The sequence below is a fragment of the Lonchura striata genome, chromosome 5, assembly GCF_046129695.1.
Source record: "Lonchura striata isolate bLonStr1 chromosome 5, bLonStr1.mat, whole genome shotgun sequence".
NCBI lineage: Eukaryota > Metazoa > Chordata > Aves > Passeriformes > Estrildidae > Lonchura > Lonchura striata.
Window position 1 is genome coordinate 43,881,284 of NC_134607.1, and position 27,307 is coordinate 43,908,590.

The 27,307-nt window shown below is 39.6% G+C and overlaps 1 protein-coding gene and 1 long non-coding RNA gene across 3 annotated transcripts in view; both read right to left on the bottom strand.

Moving 5' to 3' along the window:
- Window positions 1–2,687, bottom strand: part of GRIP1 (glutamate receptor interacting protein 1) — a 303,215-nt gene extending 300,528 nt beyond the window's left edge. The window contains exon 1 of the mRNA XM_077783507.1: window positions 2,500–2,687. Coding sequence (XP_077639633.1) covers window positions 2,500–2,554 — 55 coding nt within the window. The 5' untranslated portion in view covers window positions 2,555–2,687. The remainder of the gene's footprint in view (window positions 1–2,499) is intronic.
- An 11,049-nt stretch (window positions 2,688–13,736) lies between these two features.
- LOC144246270 (uncharacterized) lies at window positions 13,737–26,215 on the bottom strand. 2 transcript variants are annotated; one of them, XR_013339944.1, is made up of 3 exons: window positions 26,178–26,215; window positions 25,679–25,781; window positions 13,737–13,818 (listed from the first exon to the last, which is right to left on the bottom strand). It is a non-coding gene; the product is annotated as an uncharacterized LOC144246270 (long non-coding RNA). The 2 variants fall into 2 exon arrangements; XR_013339945.1 differs by lacking the exon at window positions 13,737–13,818 and adding an exon at window positions 13,892–13,983.
- Window positions 26,216–27,307: the final 1,092 nt, after the last annotated feature.

Below are 27,307 nucleotides of genomic sequence, written 5' to 3' on the forward strand. Positions count from 1 at the left end.
ACTGGCATTACTTACCTGCTCACTTCTTCTTTGAGATCTTGCTTGGTTTGTGGTTGAAGGGTACTTTTCTGGTTTGGATGGGCTGTTTAAGCCCTTTTCATTTTGTAGTTTATTTTACAAGTGATCATCACCAAAAAACTTCAGCACCAAATTAACTTAGCAGGTCTGTGTTGTTATACAGGAAAATTACTACTAGTCAGTCCTACCAGTGTTCATAGGGTTGAATAAAGACCAGCTCCTTTCATAGGAACAAAACACTGATTAAAACAATCAGATTACAGGAACATAAAATCAAAGGAAATATACAAGCACTAAAATGTTTCTTATTCTTACATTCTGTATGAGTATTCTTATCCTATATACACAAGCATTTGGGATGGATAAATGGATAATTTATATCCTATATAAAGGCATACTTGTATATGCGATGTAAATACAATTTATATTACTAAATATTTCACATCCATTATTACTCCATATCTAAATCACAGAAAGCTATCAGCTACCTTGTTAGTTTAAAATAACAATATTTAAATTCACAGAAGTCTTTTGATAGCACAATGTACATAAAACATTCTGCAGACAAACTGAATGGAAATATTTTCTAGAAACAGAAGAGGGGGATGTTAGCATAACTGGCTCTGAACCAGAATTTAACTGTATTTGTAATTGCCTTTTACTCAATGCCACACTAAACTCCTACATTAGCTAAAGATGCCCCTTCATTTCATTACTGCACTAGTCGTTTTTCTGTCTAGCTTGAAAGCTTTATTTCATCTATTCTTCATACTCAAGAACTACTAAATTCAATACTGATTAAATATTTTGACCATTTAATATTTTTCCAAGTCTAAATCATGAAAGTTCCGGTGACTGGAATCCTGCTAAATTATTAGCTAAAACTTAAGCACTATACAATGCAACATACTTTAAAAGGCAAAAATTTACTTTAGGCAGAGTTTTTTTTTTTTTTTTTCTTTCCACAATTGAAATACAATAAAGAAAAGCATCAGTGGTAAGACTATTAACATATATAAATCTATTCGGCTTCATAATGAAGCCGAAAGAGGTTGAACAGAAATAGGAATAAACAAGAACTGTTAACAAATCAGTATTCTGACATTAAACCCATCAGAGCAAAACCACCACCATTGTTTACCCTGAATGAAGACAAGTCCGCATGTTACAGCTCATGACACAACCTTTATGCAGAATGAAATGAGAAAATCTTTCCAGTTTCTGACACAGCCAGATTAGACCCTTTCTAAAGTTCCCTCATCTGTAAACACATCTGATATATTTTGACAACTGTCATCCATCCTATTTCTGTGATTCCTCTGCTACACAGACTTGTGACATAAAGAAATATGACTACAGATTTTAGTAATGATGTATTTACTAAGAATAAAGACTCAAAAGCTCGCTTTTCACAGCTGAAACACCTTGTGCTCATTTCAGCAACTGTTTTCATGATGTCATATGTTTGTGATGAACTTCCCATTAGGGATAGGATTTACTAGTCAGAAGGGCAGTTCTAGTGAGTTCTGCAAAAGACCTCCACCTACAATGCAAGGGAATAAGACTTCTTCCACACAGCAAACAGAACCTCCTCTTTTTGAATACTCGGTGAATTGCTGCTCTTAGCAGGAGAGCCAGCAACACAGCAGCAACCAAACCGCAATGTCCTGCCTCAGGACTCCACATGCTGCCACGGATCTAACCTGTAAATCAAAGACATAATTCGACGGGCATACTCGAGAGTAACTGGTGTCCCAGTCTTTTTATCTTTGACTCACAGGCTGAAGACAGAGCAAGGAACACAACACACACCCATGACAGAAGCTCTCTCTGAGGAAGGGGCAAACACACCGTTTTATCATAACAAACAAATAGTTTATTCTTAAAAGTGACCAGAAACCCTCTCACTTCTGACATCACCGACCAGGACGGGGTTTGGGGACCCGAGGCCATCCCGGGACCGCTGCCGGGACTCGGGGCAGCTACTGCGGGCACAGCCCGCCGCCGAGGTGCGATCGCTGCCGGTTCACCGACGCCCACCGGGAGGGACGGGATAGGACCGGCAGCGGCCCGGGGCAGAGCCACACGCCAAGAAGTTTCGCGAAGTCACTTCGGAGCTACCTTCCCACCCCTCCGGAGCTACCTTCCTACCCTCCGGCTCACGCCCCCCGGCTACAGAAGCCCGGCCCGGGGCAGCGCGGGCGGCAGCACCGCAGAGCAAAGTAAAGTTGCGGCGGAGGCGGCGGGGGCCGGCCCGGTGTGTCCCCCGGCCCGGCGCGGTGCCGCCCCCCGCAGCCCCCGCTCCCGCCGCGGCGGCGGAGCAAGATGGAAGGCGCGGGGCCGGCCGCCCGTCCCACCGCGGCGCGGCCGCGGCCGTGCCCGGGCACGGCTGCGGGGAGGGCAGCCGGCGGCGCCGCAGACCCCGGCCCGCCCGCCTTCCCTCGCGGCGGGCGGCTGGCGCCCCCGGGGCTCCACGCTCACCTCGCTCCGTCTCGGCTTGCAGGCAGATGGGAATGTTCTTCTTCCAGCCCGGCATGGCTCCGCGCTCCCCGCTCAGCGCTGCTGCGGCGGCGACGGGGGGCGGCTCATGGCAGGGCGAGGCGGCGGCGACCCGCGCTCAAGGGGAAGTCGGCGGCTCCGGCGGGCAGCGGCGGAGGGGCGGCGGCCGCGCGGTGGGAGGGAGAGAGAGGGCGGGGGAGGGGAGGCGGCGGAGCTCCACCAGCCGGGGGACGGGAGGGAGGCAGGCGGGGAAGGAAGGCGCGGGCTCGCCCCGGTTCAGCCGGAGACCGGCGAGGGTGGGCGGGGGGATTGTGGGAGGCAGAGGAGGCGCGGAGCGGCGCCCGGACCCGGCGCGGCCCCGGCGCCGCCGGCAGGTGGCCCGCGCCGGCGGCCGCACAATGGAGAGCGCGGGGCGGCCCCGCTCGGCGCGGCGGGCCCAGGTGGGGCGGGCGGGGCGCGCCTCTCGCCCGCCAGGTGCGGCCGGGGCCGCCGCGGGGAGCGGGGCGGCGGGCGCGGCTCTCGCCTTCGCGGGGCGAAACTCCGCACCGGTGCAAGGGTCTGAGTTCCGCGCGGCCATCCCGCGGGTCACTCGCCTCGCAGCACCGACATGGGCTCGTCCCTTTCCCTCCGTAATTCCTGACTGGCCGGTTTCCCTGCGCCCAGGTGTGCGAAAGCTGGGCTATAAGGAGTTAAAACAGAGGCAAGCTCCCACGAAGGGCAGGGACAGCCCCCGATCCGAATTTGCACCATAAAGAGTCCAGGACCCGGTTTCGACAGGTCAAATTTTTGTCTGTATTACAGGCAGTTCCTTACGACCTTTTGACTAAAAGGCCTTAAATCTCACCACTAAAATTATTTCTGACGCAGCCATGTCCTAACAGGAGACTAATGCTCTGATGATTAAATATTCCTTTTATTTTTTACAGAAAAGAAATTGAAAGTGGCAGGTTTGAATGTCATTTGAAAATAATGATAGCAATACAGATGAAGCTATTAATTTTCTGAGGCACTTCTGCAGGTGCTCTCCTATAAGAGCTTCATCCTGCCTAACAATTATGTTGCGATCATTTTTATATTGTCTGTAACATCCTCGCGTTTATAGAAATTATGTAATTTTATGTAATCAAACATCTCCACATGAACCCTTTACTCAGTGGAGAATTTGAAGGGTTGTATTTCTGCTGTAAATTTCATGACAGTTTCCTGACACAGCATTCTTCTGTGTTGACTTTGTGCCAGCATGTCAAGAGAATATGTCTTGGTGCTCATGAAAACCCCTTGTTTAAAGTCCCGTTGATGAAAGCTGCAGCTCCTGGCTTTTCCTTGATTGCACCTGGGCTGCAGTCTTGTCATCAGTAATGCTGCAGGATCACTGAGCAGTACCAGTGATCCAAACAGAGTAGGCATATCCTGGATTTCGGTTGAATTAAGAGTATGCAATGACGAGTTCCTTTTGTTGACAACACTCTTGCAGCCTATGAGAGGACAGATGATACCTGATCTAGAACAAAACCCAGCAATGTGCTGTCAACAAACCAAAAACATTTCACCAAGTTACAAGTATCAAACTGGATTTATGTCAGCTTTGAATCATGTGACTATTGATACTTTTGTTTCATTACTGGGGACACTAAATTAGGATTTCTTGCATATTTGAACCCAAATTTTAGCTCTTTCCATTTAGAAGAGACATATTTATGCCAATATTCTCCTTCATTTCATAATCCTTTTACTTAAATAATGTTGGGTGGGGTGTTATTGGTATTTCTAAAGAAAAATGTGAGTGTGTATGTGAATTTCTAAGCATTATAAAATAAAGATTTCCAGGTATATTCTCTGCTCACAGGGCAAAGCTTCCACACAATGTCTTTGGGGTATTCAGGCAGAGAAAATGGAGAGAGAAAAGACTCTGCAGCCCTTCAGCCCAGAAGGTACCAATACAAGGAGGAGGTGGAGAAAACTATCCCAAGAGTTCCTGGAGAATACACAGCCAGGAACAGGTTTAAAGGCAATAAAGTGTATAGAAATACAACTACTTTAAAAATAAAATTACTTTGGCATTTACCTCTGCCATTTCTTAAAAGACACCTGGACTTTCAAGTGCCATGGAATGAAATAAAACTCCAGATGATTGTGTCATTCATGTCCTAAATCTTACATACTACCTCTGATAGCCACCTTTTGCCCCTGACATTATCATTACAAATGATAAAAATATAAACAATGAGCCTTAACATTGTAGTTCTGATCCTTCCGTTGATTTTTTTTTTTTTTTTTTTTTTTTTTTTTGCCAGCACCTGAGTTCTGAAAAATTGCAGGTCAGAGGAATAAAGGAGTAGATTGCTCTACTCTCCAGTCCACAATAAGCCATCTTCTAGCTATTTTTTATAGTATCATCACTTTGAAGGTGAGTAAGAATTCCTTAGGACTGAATGTGGGATTTTTTAGGATCCTGCCGGAGTCATAAAATCCCAGCTGCTGGTTTGGATTTGCTCCAGAAATGTGTTTCAAAATGAGGAATAAGTCCTACTTTTTCTAAGTATGACTGGCTTCTCAGGAACAAATATACTACATATTAAATAGTTCACAATATTTGCATCATTAAACGGAATACATATGCTTCTCTCTGTCTTATGCAGTACTTTACAAATAAATCCTTTAAGGCAATGGCAGTCTATAATTCCGCATTTATTTGCCACAGGAGAAGTCTGTATGGGTGCCTGGCTCAAGTTAATTTACTTGCTTTTTCTAACTCACATGAGCTGTTTTACACTGAACAACTGCTTCTGCATATCCCAATGCTACTAATGGAATAAAGCAGCCACCTGATTTAGATGTGCATTTGATGCTGAATATATCACACATGTAGCTATAAACTTCCTGACAGTTCTGTCTACAGTTTTTTACCCAGAGAATTTTAAATTCATCAAATCTTGATTTTCAAGAAAGCACGCTTTATTCTTACTTGATACTGCAACATGCAGGTCATCTGAAGCATGTACAACCCTAGAATTAATCAGAAGCAAAAGAAGTATTATCAAGAAAATGTTTTATTCTGTGAGCATTCTAAAGAAGAGATTAATTTTTTTTAATTTCCTGTTCTTATGCATTTCTTAAAAGGTAGGAGAAATATGAAGATGGTCAAGCAGAGGGTTCAGTTGCTGAAGGACTATAATGTTGCTCAGTAAATGGAAATTTGCAGCATAAATTACCTCTAAGCTAGGAAAAATGCCTTAGCTTTTAAGTCTTCTAAACTTTTAGCTTTTTTTTTTTTTACTAAGTATCTGACATGTTTACATACACATTTTTGACTACAAGAAGCTTTAAAAGGTATGAAGGAGAATTTCTTCTGCAAATAAAAGTCAAAAATTACCTAAAATAACTTTTACAATATTAAGATACTGCAACTTGTATGGGTTTCTGGATCCAAACTTCCATGTCATTCTGATAAAAATATTTGAGCATATCACATTGTTGTTGATGGCTCTGTAGTATTTGGCTGTGTCATCTGTGGAGAAGGGTAGGTTCTGATTCTTTTAGATGGACTGGTCACCTGTGTGAGCCTGAGGCTGTGTTACTATATTCTCACTAAGTGTTACATGAATGTGTGCAAGTCATATTGAAATGTGATTTCATTAAAAAACTGATACCAGACCTGTCAGAACTGAGCACTGGGAAGGCCAGAGATGAACTCCATACAGCATCTTCTCTGCCCACTGCTCTTCTATTTTATCATTCTAGATTTTCCTTTTATTAAAAAAGTCTTATCTTGAAAGCTACTGTCACATTGCTGAACATCAGGTCAAAAAGTTCGCAGACGAGACATAAGTATACCAACAATTGATTTTCTTTTAGACATAGTTTTGGACTTTTCTTAACAAATGTTAAGAAAAAATAGTTAGACATCCTGCCACAGCCAGTCATTGTCAGCCTCAATGGGGAATTTCCACTTTAGGCTGGTGCAGGAGACATGGTCCCTGTGGCTTGATCTGTTGGTCCCGTGAATCTCTCGCATTGGCTAAGCAGGGGATTTCAGCAGAAGAGGATGTCTGAGCCTGTGTGTGGAAATGGGTCCAGGAAGTTAAAATCCAAGTTACCTGGTCTGTCACTTCCAAAAAGATTTAGGAATTAGACAAAACATGAGCACAATTAGTTTAGGGGAGTTGGCTACAGCCTTCAAATAAGCAAAAGGGGAAGATGGGAGTTTCATGGACTGTGTTTGTGTGTTCCAGAGCCTGCAATCCACCTGCTGCCTGTGTTATGTACCTGTGTGACTTTGGATTTAGCCATCTGATGCTTTAAGGAGCAAGAAAGAGTTTCTCTATTTCCTTTAAAAGAAAACATTTTTAAGGTTTTATCTCAGATCCTTGAACTACAGCAAACAAGTTCAGAGTTAGCAGAAGAGGTAATTCTTGGTCATGACAGCATCCTTGTGCCAAACGCACATATCCCACTAGACAACAGACTTCTTGGGACTATCTACTTGCCTTTTCCTCTTGGGTAACCTGCTCCAAGACAAAGAGACACCATTTCCCTGTGTGTTCAGGCTTTAAGCTCTGAAGAGATATAGATACCCAAGATCAACATTTTGGGGATTTTGCACTGCTAAAATAAATACTCTAATTAGTGCTTATAACTGTTTTGTTTGCACAAAAATGAGTTGTGCAAATTCTTGAGTTGTGTAAATCAGATGCAAAGGGCTACACAATTACCCGTGTAATGAAAAAAGAAAATTATGCAAATATTTAATACCCTGACTTATTACTGCCTTTTTGTGCTGATATTGAATTATAAATAAGAGCATTAACTGATCACAATCCTCTGTACAGTCCTACTCAGGAGTGCCAAGCTCCATAATAGCTATCACTCAGGGCTCTGCCACCTGCCTGAAGGAAGGCTCCACAATTCTGCTTAATTTCTGTGGTCAGCATAGGAAAGGCTTTAATTTAAGTGCTTGGTTCTCGACATGGTCAAACTGACTTTTACAGGAAAGAGATAAAGCCTGCAGCAGAAAAGGAATGCAGTTTTGGGAACAACTCAGGGGTGTCAAAAGTTCAGGATCAGCCTGCAGAAAAGAATGGGCCATGAAGCATCCTAGGATTGGGAATGCTTAGGGAAAAGACTGAAGAAAACCTGGAGGAAACAAATCCAGGCCCTGTTAACTGCCATTCATGGTGTTTCTACTGCAGGCATTATGGACAATGATTTCTGATTTCATTGTGACTAATGAGATTGTTATCTCAAGGAAACTGCCTGTAGTGAAATGGGATTTTGCTTCAGAAATTAAGAACTTTGAAAACAGTTCACATGTTACCTTCTTCTCCCTCAGCCTTTCATGATCCAAGGCAGATTTCATGGAGGGACAGGATAAATGAGAGAGAGAGCGAGCAGACAAATAACTGACAACCTTTCCTAAAAAAGTTAAGGCTGGCAGGTAACCTGTGTGATCAACTTAAAAAGCTATTTTTCCTGGGGTCCTGGTTCTGCCTGTTCTCAGCATGCTGCCTGGGTGAGGGCATAGGAGTGCCAGTTAGAGGGTGCCAGTTTTGCTTTCAGTTCTCCTATGCTCCTTGTTCAGCAGCCTCCCAGGGTTCACCTTGGTGTCTCTAGAAAACACAGTACTAGAGAACAGCCCATGCAAAACAATCTCTATTTGGCCCCTCAAATTCCCAAGGTGCTTACGCTTTCTTCATGTGCCTTTCCTGCATATTTTATTTTGATGCTAGTCTGTGTTGAATTCTGATGAATGTATTTACTTTCTTTTTCTGGCAAGCAACCTGCAGCCATGAATACTATTAATGACACTCAGCGCACTTTGGGAAGTCCATTATCAGAAAGACAGCCGCTATTTCAAGTGCATTAGTTATACCCATTATCCACACACAGGCCATGTGATTGATTGTCTCATGAATCCTCACAAGCCCAGGAATAATGACAGGCCAGTGCTGACCCAGTCATGAACTTAGACCTGCGAGGGGTAACCACCTCTATTGTGCAACTGTTTCCACTTCAGGGCAGAAGTGTCCCATTTCTGGTGGCCTAGGGCAAGCTCCTGAAATCTATCTGCCTCCAGGGATGGAGAATACAGAGACACTTCTTGTCACCCTTGTGCTCCATACTGATACAATCCTACCCCTCCTGAATCCACCTTACAACTGAAGAGTTAATCTGTTCAGGATCCAGCATCTCACAGAACATCTGCCTGTTGTACAAACACTTGGCAAGCATAAAGGGAAGCTGGAACGAACAGCAGCAAGGTGGAAGGAAGGAAAACAACCAGTGTGCAGTCTCAAAAGTACCTCAAGTAAGAGCTAAGTCAAAACCATCGACATTTTGCAGAGACAAAAAAGATGGACTTTGTGTTTCTCAGTAACCTAAGAAATATCTGCAGGTTTTGAGATGCTATGGGCCCCATCATCCCTAGCACCAAATCTTTATAACTGTAGGGTGAGGGCGCAGTAGCCGCCAAAAGCGATGAGCAGAGTCTGCACTGTGCGTGTCAGAGATTTGATGTTGTGCCAGAAGCAGATTAATCGAATTGTGAAAGCACATGGCAATGTAGGTGTGCTCCAATTGCCTTTCAAGACTGGGACCTAAGCTACCTAGATGCATTTACTTTCCATTTACATTTAATTTCCAAATTTTATCCTAAATCTTAAAGAAAAGGCTTCTATTTTCTATCTGCTTTAACAAACAGCCATAAAGCTGATGCTTAGCTAGTGTGCCTATTAAAAAAATATTGGTTATGCTTTTTCATTTTTTGAAATTTAGATTAAATTTAGTCTTTTAAGGAAATTCAGTATCATTAATGCAAATTTATGTGAATAACTCTATTATCTGTATCTCCTACAATACATAGAACATTGAGCTGATCAGAGGGAAGCTTTTTAAAGGTACTTGAGATAATGTAATGATCTTAAAGAATGTGTTTGTAAGCCCTGCACCAGAAAAGGAAGAAAACCTGCAATTATACTTTCCAGAAGGAAAAAAACTGTTACAGAAATTGTTTAAAACATTGAAAAAGCATTAAGATAAGAGAGGCATAATAAGTATTTTATAATGAATTATCTACAAAGAAGACATAGTGTTTAGTATCAATTCCTAGTCCTATTCAATGCTAGCAGCCCTGATTCAGAGGAGGATGACAAGCTGTAACTTTAATGATATGGTTACTTCCTGGATCAAGCATTCCAGCAGGTTCTGTGCAAATCAATAGACACAGTGGCATGCATAGATTCATACTCTCACTTTAAATCGAATACGGGAAGGCATGGTATAGAATAAACTGTTATGAGATATCTGTATGTCTATTATATATGTTCCTCTTGTGGGAAGGTGTAGTTTCTTGCTAATAAGCACAATCCAATTATAAATCTTTTTGTTCTCCATCAGCCATTAGTAATCAGTTGATAATCAGAATTTGAGTATAACGGTTTATTTTTTAATAAAACACCCATTAAGATCCTGTGTATTGCTTACGTAGGCAAAAGACTTGCATGCACTTTTTTCATTAAATTTGTTTGACTGATTTACTTGCTAATCAGATGACTCTAAAAAGGAATGTAAGATTTCTGCATCAGAATTAAGTCTCTTCTTATTTTGACCAAGGTAAGAAATCATCCAAATGCACTCAGGAAGTACCTATTGTGGAATCCACTACATTTTACTTCCAGCACTCTTCAAATATACTAGCAATAATGGCAGTAATAACAATTAATTGTGGTACATTTGTTAATAGTTACATTTAAGGATCTTTAATGTCCTTTTCCTTAGCCCTGTCTTGGGCAATAAAATGTTCAGCTGTTAGTATCAAGAATTTGTACACTCAGTTATTCAATCCGCTTCGCACTCATGCACTAGAAAAAATTGGACCATTGATTGTCCCTGTTATGATACAATTATTTTTAGCATGCTTCTTGATTTTTAAATATGTACTGGGAATACTAATTTTGCTACTTACCCTCTACTTGTCATCCCCTTTCCAAAATACCTACAACACATATTGTACATACTTTATATTTGCCTTTATCCTATAGTTTTAGGTGCCTCTTCATAATGAATAGCAATCAATATAGTAATTTCCATTTGCATAGAGAATCCAAAGCAGATCACAAACCATTGGTATAGCTGTTTATAGTTAATAAATGTTTAAAATACTGAATTTTACATTTAAGGGGAATAAATTAAAACTACCATTTTTTTTCCTTAAAGGAAGGATGTGAAAACAACTTTAGAACTTAAAAGCAGCTGTTGCCATGTCACAGGCTAAATATTTAGGGGGAAAATATCATGAACATTAAAATAGCAGCATGTTTTGAGAATCGTGAACTATTAGGGCACAAACTTGATAATTTCTTTTAATGGAGACTGCTCTCTGCAAAAGAGCAGGAGAATATTTCCCAGCCTGCTGCTGAACAGAGCCTTCCATGCTGGAGACCTTATTAAGAGTTGGACTAGAAAATTAAGAAATGTGAGAAAATGATAATTGAGTAACAGATGTCTTGTCAGAGGAAATGGTACCTCTATGGCAGACATGTCACTTTTAACCTTTTTTCGTATAATGTAATAAGCAGATTGATAAAAAAATATTTTAATAAAAGACCCTAACTAGTAATTTTCACTGTGATACAGCAGTCTGAGGTTAGAGTGATATTATGCTACTTGGGAAAGAGCTTTTTATTTTTAAGCTTATTATTGCTTTGTCTCCTATTAAGTTTCCTGTACAAAAATACCAGAAACTTTCTCAAAACCTTTGTAACAATGAAAACTGACTCAAAAAAAAAAAAAAAAAAAGAGTCCTTTGATGCCCATTTTGGACCCACAGAACAGATTACAGACACCAAGATGGTGTGATGGCAAGGCCTCAATAGCAAAGTAAAGCACTTGAAACAACACACAAAAAACAGGGTCTGCTGTCCTATAATGTAATAAAATGTCTCATTATATAAAATCTAATAGAATCAGCTTTGAAATTGCAGCTAACCTTTTGTGTAGATCAACAAATTAGCTATTACAAATAATTCAAATGCAATGTTTCAATCTATTCTAGTGGCTTAAAATGGATATTTTCACTGATGTTTTCTCGGTAATATCCCAGTATAGCTCTACCAAAACCATAGCCTCTGAGACCTCTGAAAGAACTCCTGTATCACACTTCTCCATACAAGGGTTCCTAGGGAAGGAATGAGGGAGGAAGGAACTAAGGAAGCATTTCTCCCAGCCTTTTACCCACCACTGTTTTCCTTCTAAGCCCTATCCTTCAGGTCCCAGCAGGCAGAGCTCCAGACTGGGGCACAGTGCTACCCCTCCTGATTCACCTCCTGGGACTGCCACAGACTGTATTTGGTGGGTCATTGCTTTCACACCCAGCCTTTACCTAAAGTTGGCCTGACAAGATCTGGAATATCTTCCAATACACTTCCCAGTGCTCATAGGTAGTATATGCCATTTACTTGGACAGCAGTCTTTTAATTCAAACTATGCTGAGTGCAGACATGTGCTTGTGTTGATGTAAGCACTCACATAAGCTGTGATACTGCCATGCTTTTTGCTCTAAAACATAAAATTCATAGGGGCAGCAGCAAGAAGCAGCCACCATGTAGATGATCCTGGTCTGCTTACATATCACCTTCTTGTTCCTCACAATCCAGCAAGATTCTCAGATGCTTCTTTAGGGTCTGAACAGGGAAGACTTGAAGTTCCCTCACACCTCTGAGGTAAAAAAACAAAAACCTGAGTCAGTGGAAGCTATTATTAACAGAGTGAAACCACAGTAATGCTCCTGCTGCAGAAGGAAGGTCGAGCCCTTCAGTGCCATTGATGGCTGTGTCAGCCCCCACTGAACTGGGCACATGCTGAGGATACCAACCCTAGCCCAGGGCTGCGAGGTTAGTGAAACAACCTGGAGTAGCAGCTAACACCAGGACCAGATGACAGTAATTAGTAGCACACATTTGTTTCATACACGATCAAAACCTACAGAAAAGTATGCACTGAGCATAAGGGAATTACTGTGCTCCCACTGCCTCTCCCAATATATCTCTGCCAGTGATATTTGGACGTCAGTTTTCAAGTTTGAACATCTCAGTCCAACTCTTGCACAGCAGTTACTGTTCAAAGACATTTATGGAGCATTTGTGGTCAGTGAGTAAATAATCACTGCTGAAATTTAAATATAGAATGTTCCAAAGTATATTGCTGCCTATGTTTAAAAGCAGAGCACACAAGTTCACTGTAGATTTGCAGAGGCTTTGCCAAGATGAAGTTCTTGGATTTGCTTTACCCCAAATGAAACAGTGAATCATTAAGGTGCTGCTGTAAAAGCAGCAGTGACAACTGCTAGTTCACACAGGAACTGTAATTGCATGGAAGCAAAAAAGTAATGGAAAAAAATAAACAACTCAAGCATCATAAAGAAGTTCAGTATGGTAAGGGTTTGGAGTACCCCTTTTATTCCATCTTCTTTTCTACATGCATTATTTTTCTTTGTGATAGTCTATACCAGTTGTGGATTTTGGCTTCAAATAAAAGTCAGCTGGCAAAAAATAAATGCCAATTTTGTAAATGTGTAATTCCAATTGTTCTCATACAATGACCATACTACTGGACTTGTTTCAAGATATGATGGATGACACTTGTTTTATTTTGCTCACACCAGTGGCCTTTCCTTCTAACATAGTGCACAAAGGTGTCAAGGAAGGCTTCTGCTCACCATATCCTGCCGGCAGTGCACTGTTCTCAGTGTGTGCGGCTCCCTTCACAGGGAGATGAGTTTCCCTTTTCCTAAAGGCAATGAAATACTCACTGGAGGGGAGGCTTCAAGAGCACATCAAGAGAGAGGATGTGGGGGAGCCAGCTAAGCCTGCACACCCACCAAAATTTTGTGAGCTTTGGAGCAGGTCCCTTAGGGACCAGGCCTTGGAGGTTACTAAAGCAAAGATTTCCAGAGTCCAGAGGAGATTTTAAAGGTTTCCTTACAGCCCAGGATGTCTTTGCTGGACCAAAAGCAATCCTGAAGAAAAAGTCTCACATTACAAAAAGATATTTCACAGGGAAACTATTCACAAACCCCTGCACCAACATTATGTCTTAGCCAACAGCTTGATATTTGAAAAAATGTTTGCAGCTTCTGCTCAAACAAAATACTACATTTAAAACCCAAAGCTCATTTTTTGTGCATTTGGATGTTGACTTTCAAGACAAAATGAAGACAGACCCACCTTGGACTTCTGACTACTTTGGAGTCCGATTAAACTGCAAAGGAAACTCAGATACCCAAAGGTTCTGTAAAAAGTAGTATACCTATTGAAACACATAATGAAATAAAATAAATTAGAAAATAAGATGCAAAACATCTTGGAAAACTGTTGTTGCTGGAATTTTAGTTCTGAAGGTTTGATTTCCATACTGTAGTAAAGTTTATTTCAGTGTATTTCATCCTCAGGTCAAACTTGCAAAGTCTTGTTTCTGAGAAAGAAAACCAAGTTATATTAAAGTTCTAATGAACAATGACTTATAAACCCAAAGTGATTACAATTGTTTGTGGATAGGTATATAATGTCATTGAACAGCTTGAAGGCAATAAAGATAATAATTTGTCTATATCAGTGCATGAATAGACAGAATTCTTCTCCAGACTGCTGAAATACCAAGAGTACATAATCACACTGGAAATTTTTCTCGCATGCTCTACATGAACTGTTGACATCTTTTCCTCCCTGCCAGAAAATGTTAGGGAGACAGAGCAAATGTAGAACATGCACTGGGAAATTATTTTGCATTTTGTAAAATGGCAGGAAAGATATTCCTTCTGCATTGCTTGAACAATAGGAAACATCCATTAGAAAATCTTGAAAATTATTAGTCATTGCATTTCATAAATGTCAAAACAAGCATATTTTACATATTAGGCCTGTTCTACAAATATCATTTAATTATATGAAAGATATATAAAGGAATACATTCTCTGTAAAAGTACACATACATGAGTTTTCCTTTAAAAAAAAGAAAATACTTCCTTTTAAATGAAAGTTCTTTAAAATATATCTACCTTCTCCTTAATGAACAATTGACTGCATGTCAGGAGAATAGAGTTGAAATGTTTCAGAGCCTGCTACATTAATGTGTGAGCTTGTCCTGCAATAGTTGAACATATTTCCATTTCCATTCCATATGGAAAACAAATTTTATGTCTTCTAACAGGAAAGGCAAAAGCATGTGGATTAATAAGAGTTGCCTCTCAATAAGTATGGTAATTAACTTTGAAAAGTAAGAGAAAAGGGGCTATTCTGGAGTGCTAAAGAATTCTGGGTGTTTAGAAGTGTAATTCTGCCCTTCCACTTTTTCTCATCCTCCCTTCTCCCAGCCTTCTCTCCAAGGACGCCCTTCTCCACCCCAGTGCACCTCTGTCCTGTTCTGCCTTGCCTGCTGCAGGGAGCAGTGCTCCTGCTGCTAACAGGCCTCAGTGGCCTGAGGGTTGGCAAAGGCACCTCACAAGCTGAGACGCACGGAGAAGGAGCAGAAGAGGGCAGAGAAACCTGGGAAAGGCTACTTTAGTCTCCCCTCTCCTATTACAGAACACTTTCCCTTCTCCAGAGGCTTGGCTCATGCTCAGGACAACGTTGGTGCATTGGAGGCACTGGTGAAGGCTTCATTCAGCATGACTGGGTGAAGCAGGCAGCAAGCACACAGGTGTTCACCATGCCCAGGATGTGTGTTTCATTCTGTTCATAGTCTGCCAGAAGAAATTGAAGGCCCCCCAAAAGCCTTCTTATAGACCTTTGTGACTGTAGTAGATGAGCAACCATAAATATAAATTTTTATTAAATTTATAATCTTCCATATATTCCACTACATCAAATAAATATTAGCACTGGGGCTCTGCATTTTTTCCTTTGGAAAGAATTTGACTAGGTTTAATATGGCCTGGATTTGTCAAAGCCTGACTTCTGTTCCTTGCTCTTGTGTAGATGTAAATTAAACACAGTGTAATTCAAACACAATGTAAATTAAATACAAAGCTGCTGAATTAAAGTTTGCAGATAGGGAATTATTCAATTGGGATTATAAAGCAATATGAGTCTGTAAGGAAAAAAAAAAGTGGAATATTTACTTTCTTTTAAAACAGGAAGGTTAACTACTGTTTAGTTATTCTTAAACCATACATTGTTCTATGATGGCTTCACTTGCAGACAGCTTGACTGGAGCTCTTTACTTATCCACACTGAGATTATGGGAATGCTTTTGGATTAACAACTCCATCACACATCTGAATACTGAATTACTGATTTTAGTACTCAGAATAGAAGAAAATATGGCTGAAATTTGGGGTGAAAATATGGCTGAAATTTGGGGTTAAAATATGTCAAGGAGCACTTAATAAATACCTCTTAAAGCTTTTACATTACTAGACACATCACATGATATTTTGAAAATGGAATTTGACTTATTTTAAAGTTGTTTATGGCTTCTTTTTGTTTCTCAGTTACAATTTGCAATTCCAGATACAACAATACAACGATAAGTAAGGCATGCCCTTAATTCATGTACACTGTTAGTGGATAGTTCTCTGAATAGCAAAGCATAAATTTGCCTCTGAGGTTGCTTCTTTCAGAAGCTGTATCACATCTGATACCAGCAACAGGATTTGCCACTCTGAAGGCAGAAAATGAATGCTCAGAATATACTGATCTCTCTTGGCTGAGAGCCACACTTCCAATTTATCAGGCATGATTTTCAGTAATGAGTTAACCCTTATAGACAGCTAATGTTCACTCTGATTTTGCTGGAATATATTTAAAATAAAATATTTTTATCTCTTCACTGGAATAAGCATAAGAAAGGCAGGATTGTTCAAAATAATGGTGTAAAAAAGGAGTAAAAATGAGAGCCCAAAGTAGGCTAATAAAATTCTTCTCAAATATGCAGATATCCCAGAGAAAAAAAATGTGGATTTTTTTTATATCTGACATTTATATGATGGAAGATTTGGTATCACCGGTCAGCAACAAGCTAGAAAATGTTGACAAGTACGAAGTGACTCATGAGGCTCTGCATGGATTTAAAAGGGTAGATCATGCTTAGTAGCGTGGACTTTGCAAGGAGGAGGCACAGAAGTGTGAGTGTGAGTGTGTGCGCTCATGTGCATGTGTATACACAGCTTAAAAGATAAAGTGACTTCTAGCCTAATTTTCCTGGTAAAAGTATTCAAAAGAACTCTTGACATTTTCATATGTAATCATGTGAAGGAACAGGCCAGACTCACAGGGTATGGGGCTGCACTTAGGGAATGCTCATTGGAGAATGATAAAAAAGTCTGAAGATCCCAAAAACTCACAATAGCCACCACATCATGATTCCCTGCCTTTAAAAGACAAAATGTGTGATGGCCTCCATTAGCTACCAGAGTGTAAAATTAGTTGATACAGATTGCACATGTGCCCAGAGCCATTTCTTCAATGAACTTTGAATAAGAACAGGAGCTTTTCTTGTAATGTAAAACTGGCAAAAGTCTTCAACATGAATAAAATTGTCTGTAATCCTACCCTGCCCTCTGATGGGCACCACTTCCAACAAAAGGGCATCCAGTTTATCTGAGCAACATGTTCTAGTGTCTCACCACACAAACTGAAGTCTCAATAAATAATTTAGTCTTAATGTAGCTTCCCTTTCCATTCAGGTTCAAGCCTGTAGGATAAATGCAAGTGGAAAAGGGGATGGTCTTACCCTGGACAAAGCTGGATCTTCCTCATAAATTTATACCTGTATAAAAGAGAAAGCCTGCTCCCACATGTGGGTCATCATTGCAGATCATTGCTCCTGCAGTTTAGAGACTCACACCACTGTCCAGGCTTTGATGATGACTCCTCTGCGCAAGAAGAAACCCCATAATCAGGATATCCCAGTGGCACACTACAGTGCAAGCAAATACCAGGGGCAGATGACTGCTTTCAGATTCTATCATTCTCAGTTTCTGCTATGAAGTACAACTACAGTTTCTGTGGGCAACCTGTTCTCATGCCTTACCACCACAAATTAGGGTCTCAACATATTTGGGCTTAATGTGCCTTGCACTGTTAATTGTTTCCAATTTACCACGTGTCCAAAAGCAGGAAGTTCTTCTAACCTTTTCTCCCTTGAGCTTTTGTTAGGTCAAAAGAGAGAAGCCAGTAAAAGACTTCCTAAAGACAAAGCAAACACTACATAGGAAGTGGATAGGCAAACAAAATGGGTAGTTGGAGAGCTATATGTAGCTCAGGCAACATCCACTCTTTCTAAACTCTTAGTCACTTCTGCAAAACACGCTATGATCTTCTAATTGAATAGGTGCAACGATAGGACTAATATAAAATCTAAACTTTTATATATATATATAATTCCCGATACTAAGGGAACTAAGTGGAAACACTGGAAAAAGTTAATCTAAGTCCCTTTAACAACATCATCAAAACAAAAGCATTAGCCTAAAGGGTAGCCATATGTTAACCAGCAATTCTCTTCCTCCTTAAAAAAAAAAAAAAAAAAAAAAAAAAGCACGAAATCTGAAAGAATAAGTAGGAGTGGGATTTTGTGGCCTTCTTTTTGATGCTGGTTATTTTTTAGATTATTTTGTCATCTAACTGGAAAGATAAGAACGGAGCAGTGAGAGAGAGAATAGTGGAAGTGCAGTAGCATGTCTAATAGCAGGTAAAATAATTAAGGTAATAGCAATTACTGTGTGTGCCCCAAGCTGTGATCTAATCAGCTATTGCAACCTAAGCAGGATTGGGCTGCATTGGTACTTAAGGGAGAAATCCCATATGCTATTGAAAACACAGCTGATGATTCAATAGCTGTTAAGTCTCTCTTCTGATTCACTTAGGAAAACAGATCACACCAAGGGTTTAGAAGGAACCTTATACTTACTACCTATTAGAATAATAGGGTTAATATTAAAAAGGATACTTGTTTTCGTCTTGTCTACTACACCGCTTTCATAGTGTAGTAGTTTCATAGAAATATAGAATATATCTTCAAATTTCTACAGCATTTTAGAGGTACTAAATAGCAGCTGTATTTTATGTTAGAAGTGGTTTCTACTTTAGGTCTGGACAAAGTGATTCTCACATAAATGCCATGAGCTTTATACACTTAACACACATAAATAGTACTATTTAAAATTTATAAGGCTCCTATGAGACAGCAGCAAGGTCTCACCCAGAGTTCATCCAACCAGAATGAAAATCTCCTAAGCAGACGCTGAACAGCTGGGCCATGCTTCAATAAATCACATATAAAATATGTATTGCTTTGGCTGGCAAATAAGCTGCATGGGAATGAGTTTCACCCTCAGATTCTAATGTCCCTTGAGAAGCAGTTCAATAAAGTTTTAATATTAACATATACTTTTAATACTATTAGAACAATACAAATGACCAGGTAGTGAAATAAGTGTTGTTAGAGACACCCAGACATCATGGAAGAACATTTTGTGGGAATACAGGCTACAAGTTTTGGGTCTTCTGTGGAGCATAATGTGCTGTTACACTGGAAAAGAGGTAATAATTCATTTTACATACTGGAGATAATGTGCTGAAGTGGGAATAAATGGACCACATAGGTTAAGTCTGCTACACAATGTAAGGAATTTTAATAACCATGTGTCTTTGCTGAGAGATAAAACTCTCCTGGAATAAGTGCTATATCAGTTAACAACAAAAGATGAAACCTGGATGTAGCAAAGACATTTTATTTAAAGCACTAATGACATACATGGCATAGTTTAATGTGAATGTGAGTTAATCAGTCTTTTGTGTATCCATACATTAGATTGGCAGCAAATATTTGTGACTAAGAATGACCTAAGCAACAAGAGAATATGTAAAAGTTTGTAGTTTGGCTCTAGAGCAATCTATCTTGATTGCTTGAATCTATCAAATCTATCTTGAATATATGTATTATTAGAGTCCCTCTGAGATGAGCTAAAGAAAAGAAGGATAGCTCATATTTGAAATTTTTTACCTGCTTATTCTTAGATATGAAGACCAAATTTCTAGTGTATAATGAAGTTAGGGTTTCTGGTGTATAATGAAGCACCTGAGTTAGAGCAAACCTGAGCCAGCAGGTCCCCATGCCATAGCCTGGCACTGTACAGAGCCAACAGTTCAAGGCTCAGAGAAATTCAGATGTGTTTGTAGAGCATAAATGCTCAGGATAATGCCATGGCAATGCAGCTACACATTTCCAGATCTGAACAGCTTCTGTGTGTTTCTGCTCAATAGACTCTTGTATTCCTCAACAGATTAACTCCAGGAATACCAGTCTGGTGTCAATATGGCCAGAAATCTCAGATTTGTTACAACATGAGCCTTGCTGCTATTTCTTACCAATTTCTCTGACAGCGAGTTGTGCAAAAGAGAAATGTAAATATATTGTCAAATATGTTTTTTAAGGTATTCCATATGTACTTTCTAATGCATTTTAATTTAGGATACAGTCTTTTAAATACACTGGGCAGTAGAGATTAGTATTACATTTGTGTTTTTTCTAACCATCATACAAGTTAGGCAGCGTTGTGCTTTCTATTATAAGATTCACTGAAGAATAATAGTCCAGTCTTTGGATCCTGCAATCTATACTTGGTACAGGGTCTGAGGAGTCATATGGCAAAAAAAAACCAAAACAAAAAAAAAATCCAAAACCCAACAGTCAAAAGTGGCTTATCAGTCACAATAAATATTTAGGACCAACTTGCCTTAGGGATGGCTCTAACTTGCATTAGCCAGTGCCCTGTCTGTGTACATTTGCCCATGCCCTATGTATGCTCAGTTGCCTTAAGGCCTGATTGTATTCCAGTGCATGCACTCAGGGTGCTCTAAATCTGCATGTTTCATAAGCTCCTTGACTGCATATTTCCAGTCTTCTTGTAGAATGCAGTGCCTTGTTGTGACACCTAGTCCAGGAGCTCTCCAGAACCTGGTGGTATAATCCTGGTATGGTACAAAGCAGTAAAAGTGAGGGCCTAGCAATAAGTCTTGTGCAGAAATTCAGCTCCAGATTATGAAACCTAAAGACAGATGCCTATTTGTGATTGTCCACAGGCAAGCCATGTATTTAAGCTGACATGACAAATCAGTGGAGTCAGACAGTTGTGAGAGGGAAATTCAATTTCTTTCAGAGCAGAGGACTAGGGAGCTGCTACAGACAAGCAGCTGGTGCTGAGACACACTAGCATCTCCCTCCTGACCTTCCACTGCCACTTTGGGAGGATGTGGACTTCCTGGAGATTCTGTCTCATTTCTGCCATCACAGTGTGAATACCTCAGTTACAGCTCAGATAGCACAGAATAGTTTGGTGTGGGCATCCCATTTGAGTCTCCCAGATGGGCCAGCTGCAATGTTCTGCAGGATCCTGCATTGTCTAGATCTCCACTGCCTGTAACAAGCTCTTCAAACTCACATGCCAACATCCATGTATGGACACCTACATTCAGATCTATTAATTAATATATAATATCCCCAGTGGCTTTTGCATAAAAAGGATTAAGGGCACAAATACTGAAGCAGTTATTCATGAAATGCTTGAAGTCCCTGATACAGAAAAGGTGCTTGGTCTTTCTCAACTAAGTGAATGTGGCAACTATTTCCCCAGCAGGGGTTAGCTGCTGAGTTGTTTTAAATCCAGAAGACATTGGCAAATAAACTCTTATTTTTGTTTCTCTCTCTTCACCCAGAAGATGTAGTGCAGGCAGGTCCTTAAAATAGAGCGGAGCAGGAAAGGATTTGGGGCAGCTGGAGGAACTGCCAGTGACGAGACGGCTGTACAAGCAAATGCCTCAAAGCTGAAATTTGTATGAGCTAAGGCTACAATAAATGAAAGAGATTCACAGAAAGTGTGAGCATTGTCAGCATGTTTCTTCCTCTTCCCTGTCCTTTGAAGCCAGCCAATATCAAGGAAAGCAGCCAGAGCGGAAAAGGAAGCAGTCTGTATTTATAAGCCTAACAAGCAAGCATAAGACTTTGGGACTTATTTAAGAGAATGATGGGGAAAAATTGTGCCAAACCCAGTTCTCAGCAACTTCACAGCATCACTTCTTTTAGAAACTGGAAGATTCATCTTTCTGCTTGGTGTGGAAATAAAGATATCAGGGAAACACAGAGCTTTACAGGCATGTGGATATCATGGCCACCATCATCCTTTTCTCCCTCTATTGGAAAGCAGCTATTTTATCCTAGTAATATATTCAGAGGTGATATTGCTTTTTCTCACATCAGCTCTGAGCAGATAAGAGAGTTAGTTTCCATGTGGTACAGAGAATTCCACAAAGGCCTAAAAATGATGAGCTGATATTTTTTTCCATTTTAAGTACTGAAGTTCATAAAATGAACTACCAGTCTTCTGCAGATTTGGGCGAGGTTTTGCTGAAACATAATTACAACAGAAGAGTGGGTGTATGAAATAGAATTTTTGGATTCAGACTAAACACAGAATAATAGCTTTTGTTTTGAATCAGCAGTACTTCTCCTTTAACTAAATACTGCCATTTCATGCCTTTAAACTAACAGGAATTTCCTAATAAAAACACATATTAAGTAAACTGATCATATAGGAAAAAATATGTATGAAGTTGGCAAGAGTATTAACTTTGGTAACTTTGGGATACAATGTGGAGAATTTACAGGCAACAATTTCATGTTGGATAAATTTAGTAGCAGGTAGCATTCATTCAGATTAGAATTTACAGAGAACAAGGATTCAATATCTACTAAGGAAGAAGTTAAGAGGCTTTTTATGTAGTCAGTAGTTCAAAAACCTTTATCCAGAAATTCAGGCTTTAATTTCCTGAAATTGAGACCTGAATGAAAAGGCAAGCTGGTTTTATATAATGCCACATTTCAGAATGCAGGAGAAGTGGAAAAGACAGGTAATTACATCTAATTAAACTTTATTAGGATGCACACAGACAAAGGAGTCAATGTTATATTTGTTTGGATTACTTCATTTTCAGTGAAGATATTTAAATTCAATTATTATTTATTTTGTCACTAAAAATTTTCTCTATACTCACAAAAATGAAAGAAACCACTCATTTTTCAATTATTACAATTAATTAAAATTCTTCATAAAATGTTATGTTTTGTTTTAATATATTTCTAAAGGACATTTTTTTTTTTTTATTTCAGAGGAGCCTGGAATCTACAGGATTTAAGATATTTTTCAGTAAAATGTGAAAAGTTAAGCAAAGGGTGGGTGTTGTATGGACTTCTTAGTCATTTGCACATTTTTTCAAGGAAGGAAAGAATAATGTGTAATCTAGGCAAGTGTGTTAAAAAATACTCTCCAAAAGTCAAGTCATGTAGTACACAATGAATTTAAAGCACAGTTTCACCATTTTCAGTAATTAATAGTACATTCTCTATTAAGGGAGAATACTTGTTTATTAAGATGGAAGACATTTTCCATTTGATTACCATTCAGTTCTGATCAGTTGAAGAGAACTTTGAAATTTTCTCATGTCATTATTGTACCAGCTATTGTCTTATACAAGGATATATTTTATATTTAGATTTTCTTTTTTCTGGGTGTTTTGTTTTGTTTTGTTTTGGGTTTTTTTTGGTGGTTTTTTTTTTTTTTTGGTTTTTTGGGTTTTTTTCCTTTTCCATTATGTTCCTTCAAAAGTGATTTTCTTATTGGCTTCTTACTGATAAGGAATTAATTAAATCAGATGAAAAAAAATATTTTTAAAAGGAAAAAGTAAAAAAAAAATCCCATGGTAGATAATTTCTACTACATATTTCTGTTATTACTTGAGAGTGTTCCACCTGTTAGTCATTTGTAGGCAATCTCATGCAAAATTATTTACCAGTAAAACACACTGACCTCATGGGCCACTGGTAAGAAACACACTGGGGCAACCACTGGGTTTGTCCACTTCACACAGCTATTCACACAACAGCAGAGTGAGCATAATTGCTGTCATTCCAAAATGCAGTTATTTTTAATGGATATTAGTTGCTGATAAAAATAACATTTAGAGCTTAAACTACCTGCCAAAATAGATGTCTACTGACACTGATGCTTTTCGTGTTTATCATAAGGTGAGAAAATGCAATATTCAGCTTCCATCACTTGATTGATTCACCATAGAAAATCTGACCAAGTCAGGATTCACCTTATCAACTAAATGATCAAACAGCAAATTGAGCCAACAGCCTGATCAGTTATTCTGCAACCTTAAGAGATTGCAGTTGAGAGAAGATTTTCTTTATTGCATCTCTAAGTAATGTATAAGCTATATCACTGGCTCCTAGAGAAAAGGAGTTTTTCAAGATCTCTGGGTGAGGTTCTTTCAGAGATAAACACATTGAGATATCAAATGACCAGGAGGAAGAAAGCATAAAAAAAGCATGAAATCTGTTCAAGGAGAAACAAAGTACAGTGCTCCTGTAACCACTATTTGTCATAAAAGCTGGCAGGAACCCCTTTTGTTTGTTTCTCTAAAGTGGTAATCTCACAGAGGAAAATGAAAAGCAGTGGTCACCTGCAAACAAGTAATATCCTCCTATGAAGAAAATATCACACTGATTGAAGAAGTTAATGAAACATCTACTGTCAATTTGGAGTCTTTATTTTTCTGTACTTTTGTGTTCTGAGAAAACATGGATGGCCTGGAGCACAGGTAGTGGTATATGCAGATCCTTCACCTTGAACTCTGCTTCCAACACCAGCCACTAGTCACTAATGGGCAAGGACTGCCATTAGTGAAGACTGATTATCCCTTGACCTGTACTGGATGAGTTGAGTGCTCTCAGCACCCAGGTGAGAAATACAAGTACCACATGTTTGACACTGGTCACAAACCCCAGCAGGACATTTGGCTATGAAGCCAAGAATCTGTCATGGTATGACAAAGTATTTTCTGACTGCTTTCCAGATAAGTTTTGAGACAAGGCAGCATATGGAAGCTTACTTGGTTGCAGCAGCATCTGCCTGCTCTGTGAATCTCTGCCAACTGACTGAGATTACATGTCTATCACTAGCTCTAAAATTCACATATCACCAAATATATATTGTCTATTTCACCTACTGCAGAGCTGGAGCCTCCAGATTCTGGGAGATCAAATATCATCAGCCTTCCCTTTCCATGCAGAGTAAACAACCTTTTTTTTTCTGACTTTGCTTTCAAATGCTGTGACTATATCCAGCGGCTGCATTTCATTAAGGCATCATCTTTGATGTATTACTAATACACCAATTCAATGAAATATTAAGACAAAATTACCTCATGTTGGCTAGCAGAAGACAGGCACAGTGAGAAGTAGGAACTGGAAGTGCTCAGACTATTTGCAGTGGCTCCATCTGGAGATGTGATGAGTTGCATATCCCAAAATAAAAGACTACCCATTCAACCTCAATTATCAAGATAAAAGAATATACTTTTTAAAGCAAGAGCAAATATCAAAGAAGTCACAAAAGTAACATCTCTAAAGAGAGATGTAGTCTCAATCTTTCATATTATCTTGAATGAAATAATTTGAGCTCTCTAGTCAGCAAGTAGTTTTTATTAATACATGTGGTCATTCTGATTTTCCCCTCACTACTTTTCAGAAATATAGTAATGATTACAAGAGCCCTCCGTACTTGTTACCAGTTATTATCACCTGTCCTTCAGCACTGTTGAAAGATCCAGCATGAGATGAAGACCTACTCTGGTGAAAGTTGCTGTACACAAAAGCAGTAAAATATAATTCCCATGCAAAATATCTGCAATTAGCAATAGACACAAATGAATTCAAATTAAACAGAGGGATGTCACAAATGAAATAATCTTGTCATGTCCATTCAATTATACTGGTATTTTCAATATGCTCTTGGTATTGTTCTTCTCCTTTTCCATATTTATTTCGGTTAAATAAAAAAGAAAAAGCTTAGTATTGTGTTCCTTCACTGTTCCTTGTGTACTGCCTTTTCATTCCAGATAATTACTCATCTCTGACTCAGGAAGAAATTCTTCTTCAGGCCAAGTTTAGGGATAATGGTAGCATGCTATGTGCAATCTTTAGAAAAAGAGATATGTCATTATGTGCATTAAAGCCTTCTTGAACTGAGGCTTATGACTTAATGGTCAGGAGCACTGAGCACAGGAATCCTGCTCAAGGTCTGTTGTGTAAGGGAAAGACTTACAGAGAGCAGGGGCTCGCCAGGCACTCTAATTCCTGATAGCACACTGCAGAGGGATGAGTGTCCTCGTAGGTAAAGGCTTCTGACAGCGTGGACATTTTCCTGGCTTTGGAAAGAGAAAAGGCCATGTAATTAATAGAGAAATATACAGCAGTGCCTATTCAGTCAGCAGTACTGCAATGCTTCAGATTTTGCGGCTGACGAGGCAAATTCCCTCCCCTGCGTCCTCAGGCCCAAGGGCTCGCTGGTAGCACCGTGACCTGGCAGGAACTACTGTTCAGACATGTTGCTAAACTACCACCATCTCATTTCTTATAAAAATAGAAGAAAAAAAGGAAAATACGCTAAAATATAATATGTAAAGAAAAATCCTTTCAGGGGAAAGGAGGGAAGGCAGGGATGAAGCAGTTGGCAGGTGCACCACAGTGCCTGGCTGCTCCTTGCATCTTGCCTGTCTGCACAGAAACTGTCACTAACCCAGTCTGAGAGAAGAAATACTCACTGGTTTCTGGCTCCTCTGAACATGACCAAAAGCTTCTGCACTTCTCAAATTCTATGTGCTTTAGGAGGATATTTAGTGTAGGATCTGAGCTTTAAAGCAGTTGGAAAATCCTTTTAAAATCTCTGCACAGGATTTTTTTTCTTTTTGGCCTGCAGGCATTTCTAATAGTAGAACATCACTTTCCTGCCAAGACAAATTCTACCTCTTGCTTTTATTTTCCCATGCCACTTCCTGTGCCAATCAGGCTTTCAATTCTCCTGCAAATCCTGCTAGAAAAGCACTTCTTCTGCTTCTCTTTTCATCACTGATTTCTTCTTTACATACAGTATCCAACTGTATGTAGATTATAGTCTTCCTCTTAAATTTTTAACCTTGGTTGCCTGTTGAAAAAGATGGTACACACTGCTAAAACATGGGTGCTGCTAAAGAACAGCAGAGAAATATTTTCCCTAAATGTTTCTTTCTGTGCATTGCTCTCATATAGCTCATCATGTGGACAAGCTCACAGATGATTCCTTTGCACATTTCACTGCATGTTACTGTACTTTCCCTTTTCTCTGTATTTTATAAGGAATGAGTACAGTGGAAGTTCAAATGCATGTTTGAACAGGATATGCACAAAAGGAGAAGGAACTGTATCCATAAAGGGTCTGGTTGTCTCCCCTTTAATTCTGTGACTATAAATGCTTCTTGCAATCAGCTCTGAGGCTTCAGTGAAGAGCAGCTCACAGATATTTTTCCACCAGGACTGAGTACACCACCAGTATCATGTTTCAATAGAACAGCTGGTGCTTAAAAGGATGGTAATTACAATTTTATTCAAAAAATCAGAACTGGTGGAACTAAGATCATTGATTCAGATGGATGACCTTGAAAGGCAGATTGCAATAAACTTGTTGAACTTCTGAAAAAGTAAAAAAAAAAAAATTAAATAAAAATAGATCACACTACAACATTTCTGGTACTTTTTGGTAACATGCTGCAATCTTCAATTTCCCCCCAAATACTGTCATTATGAAAATTGATGGGAAAAAAATGTAGTCTGAAAAGCCTCATTATTTTACTATTCCTTCCAAGGGTAGGGATGATGTTCTAAAAGCTCCACTTCCCTGTAATTAAAAGCTCTGCAA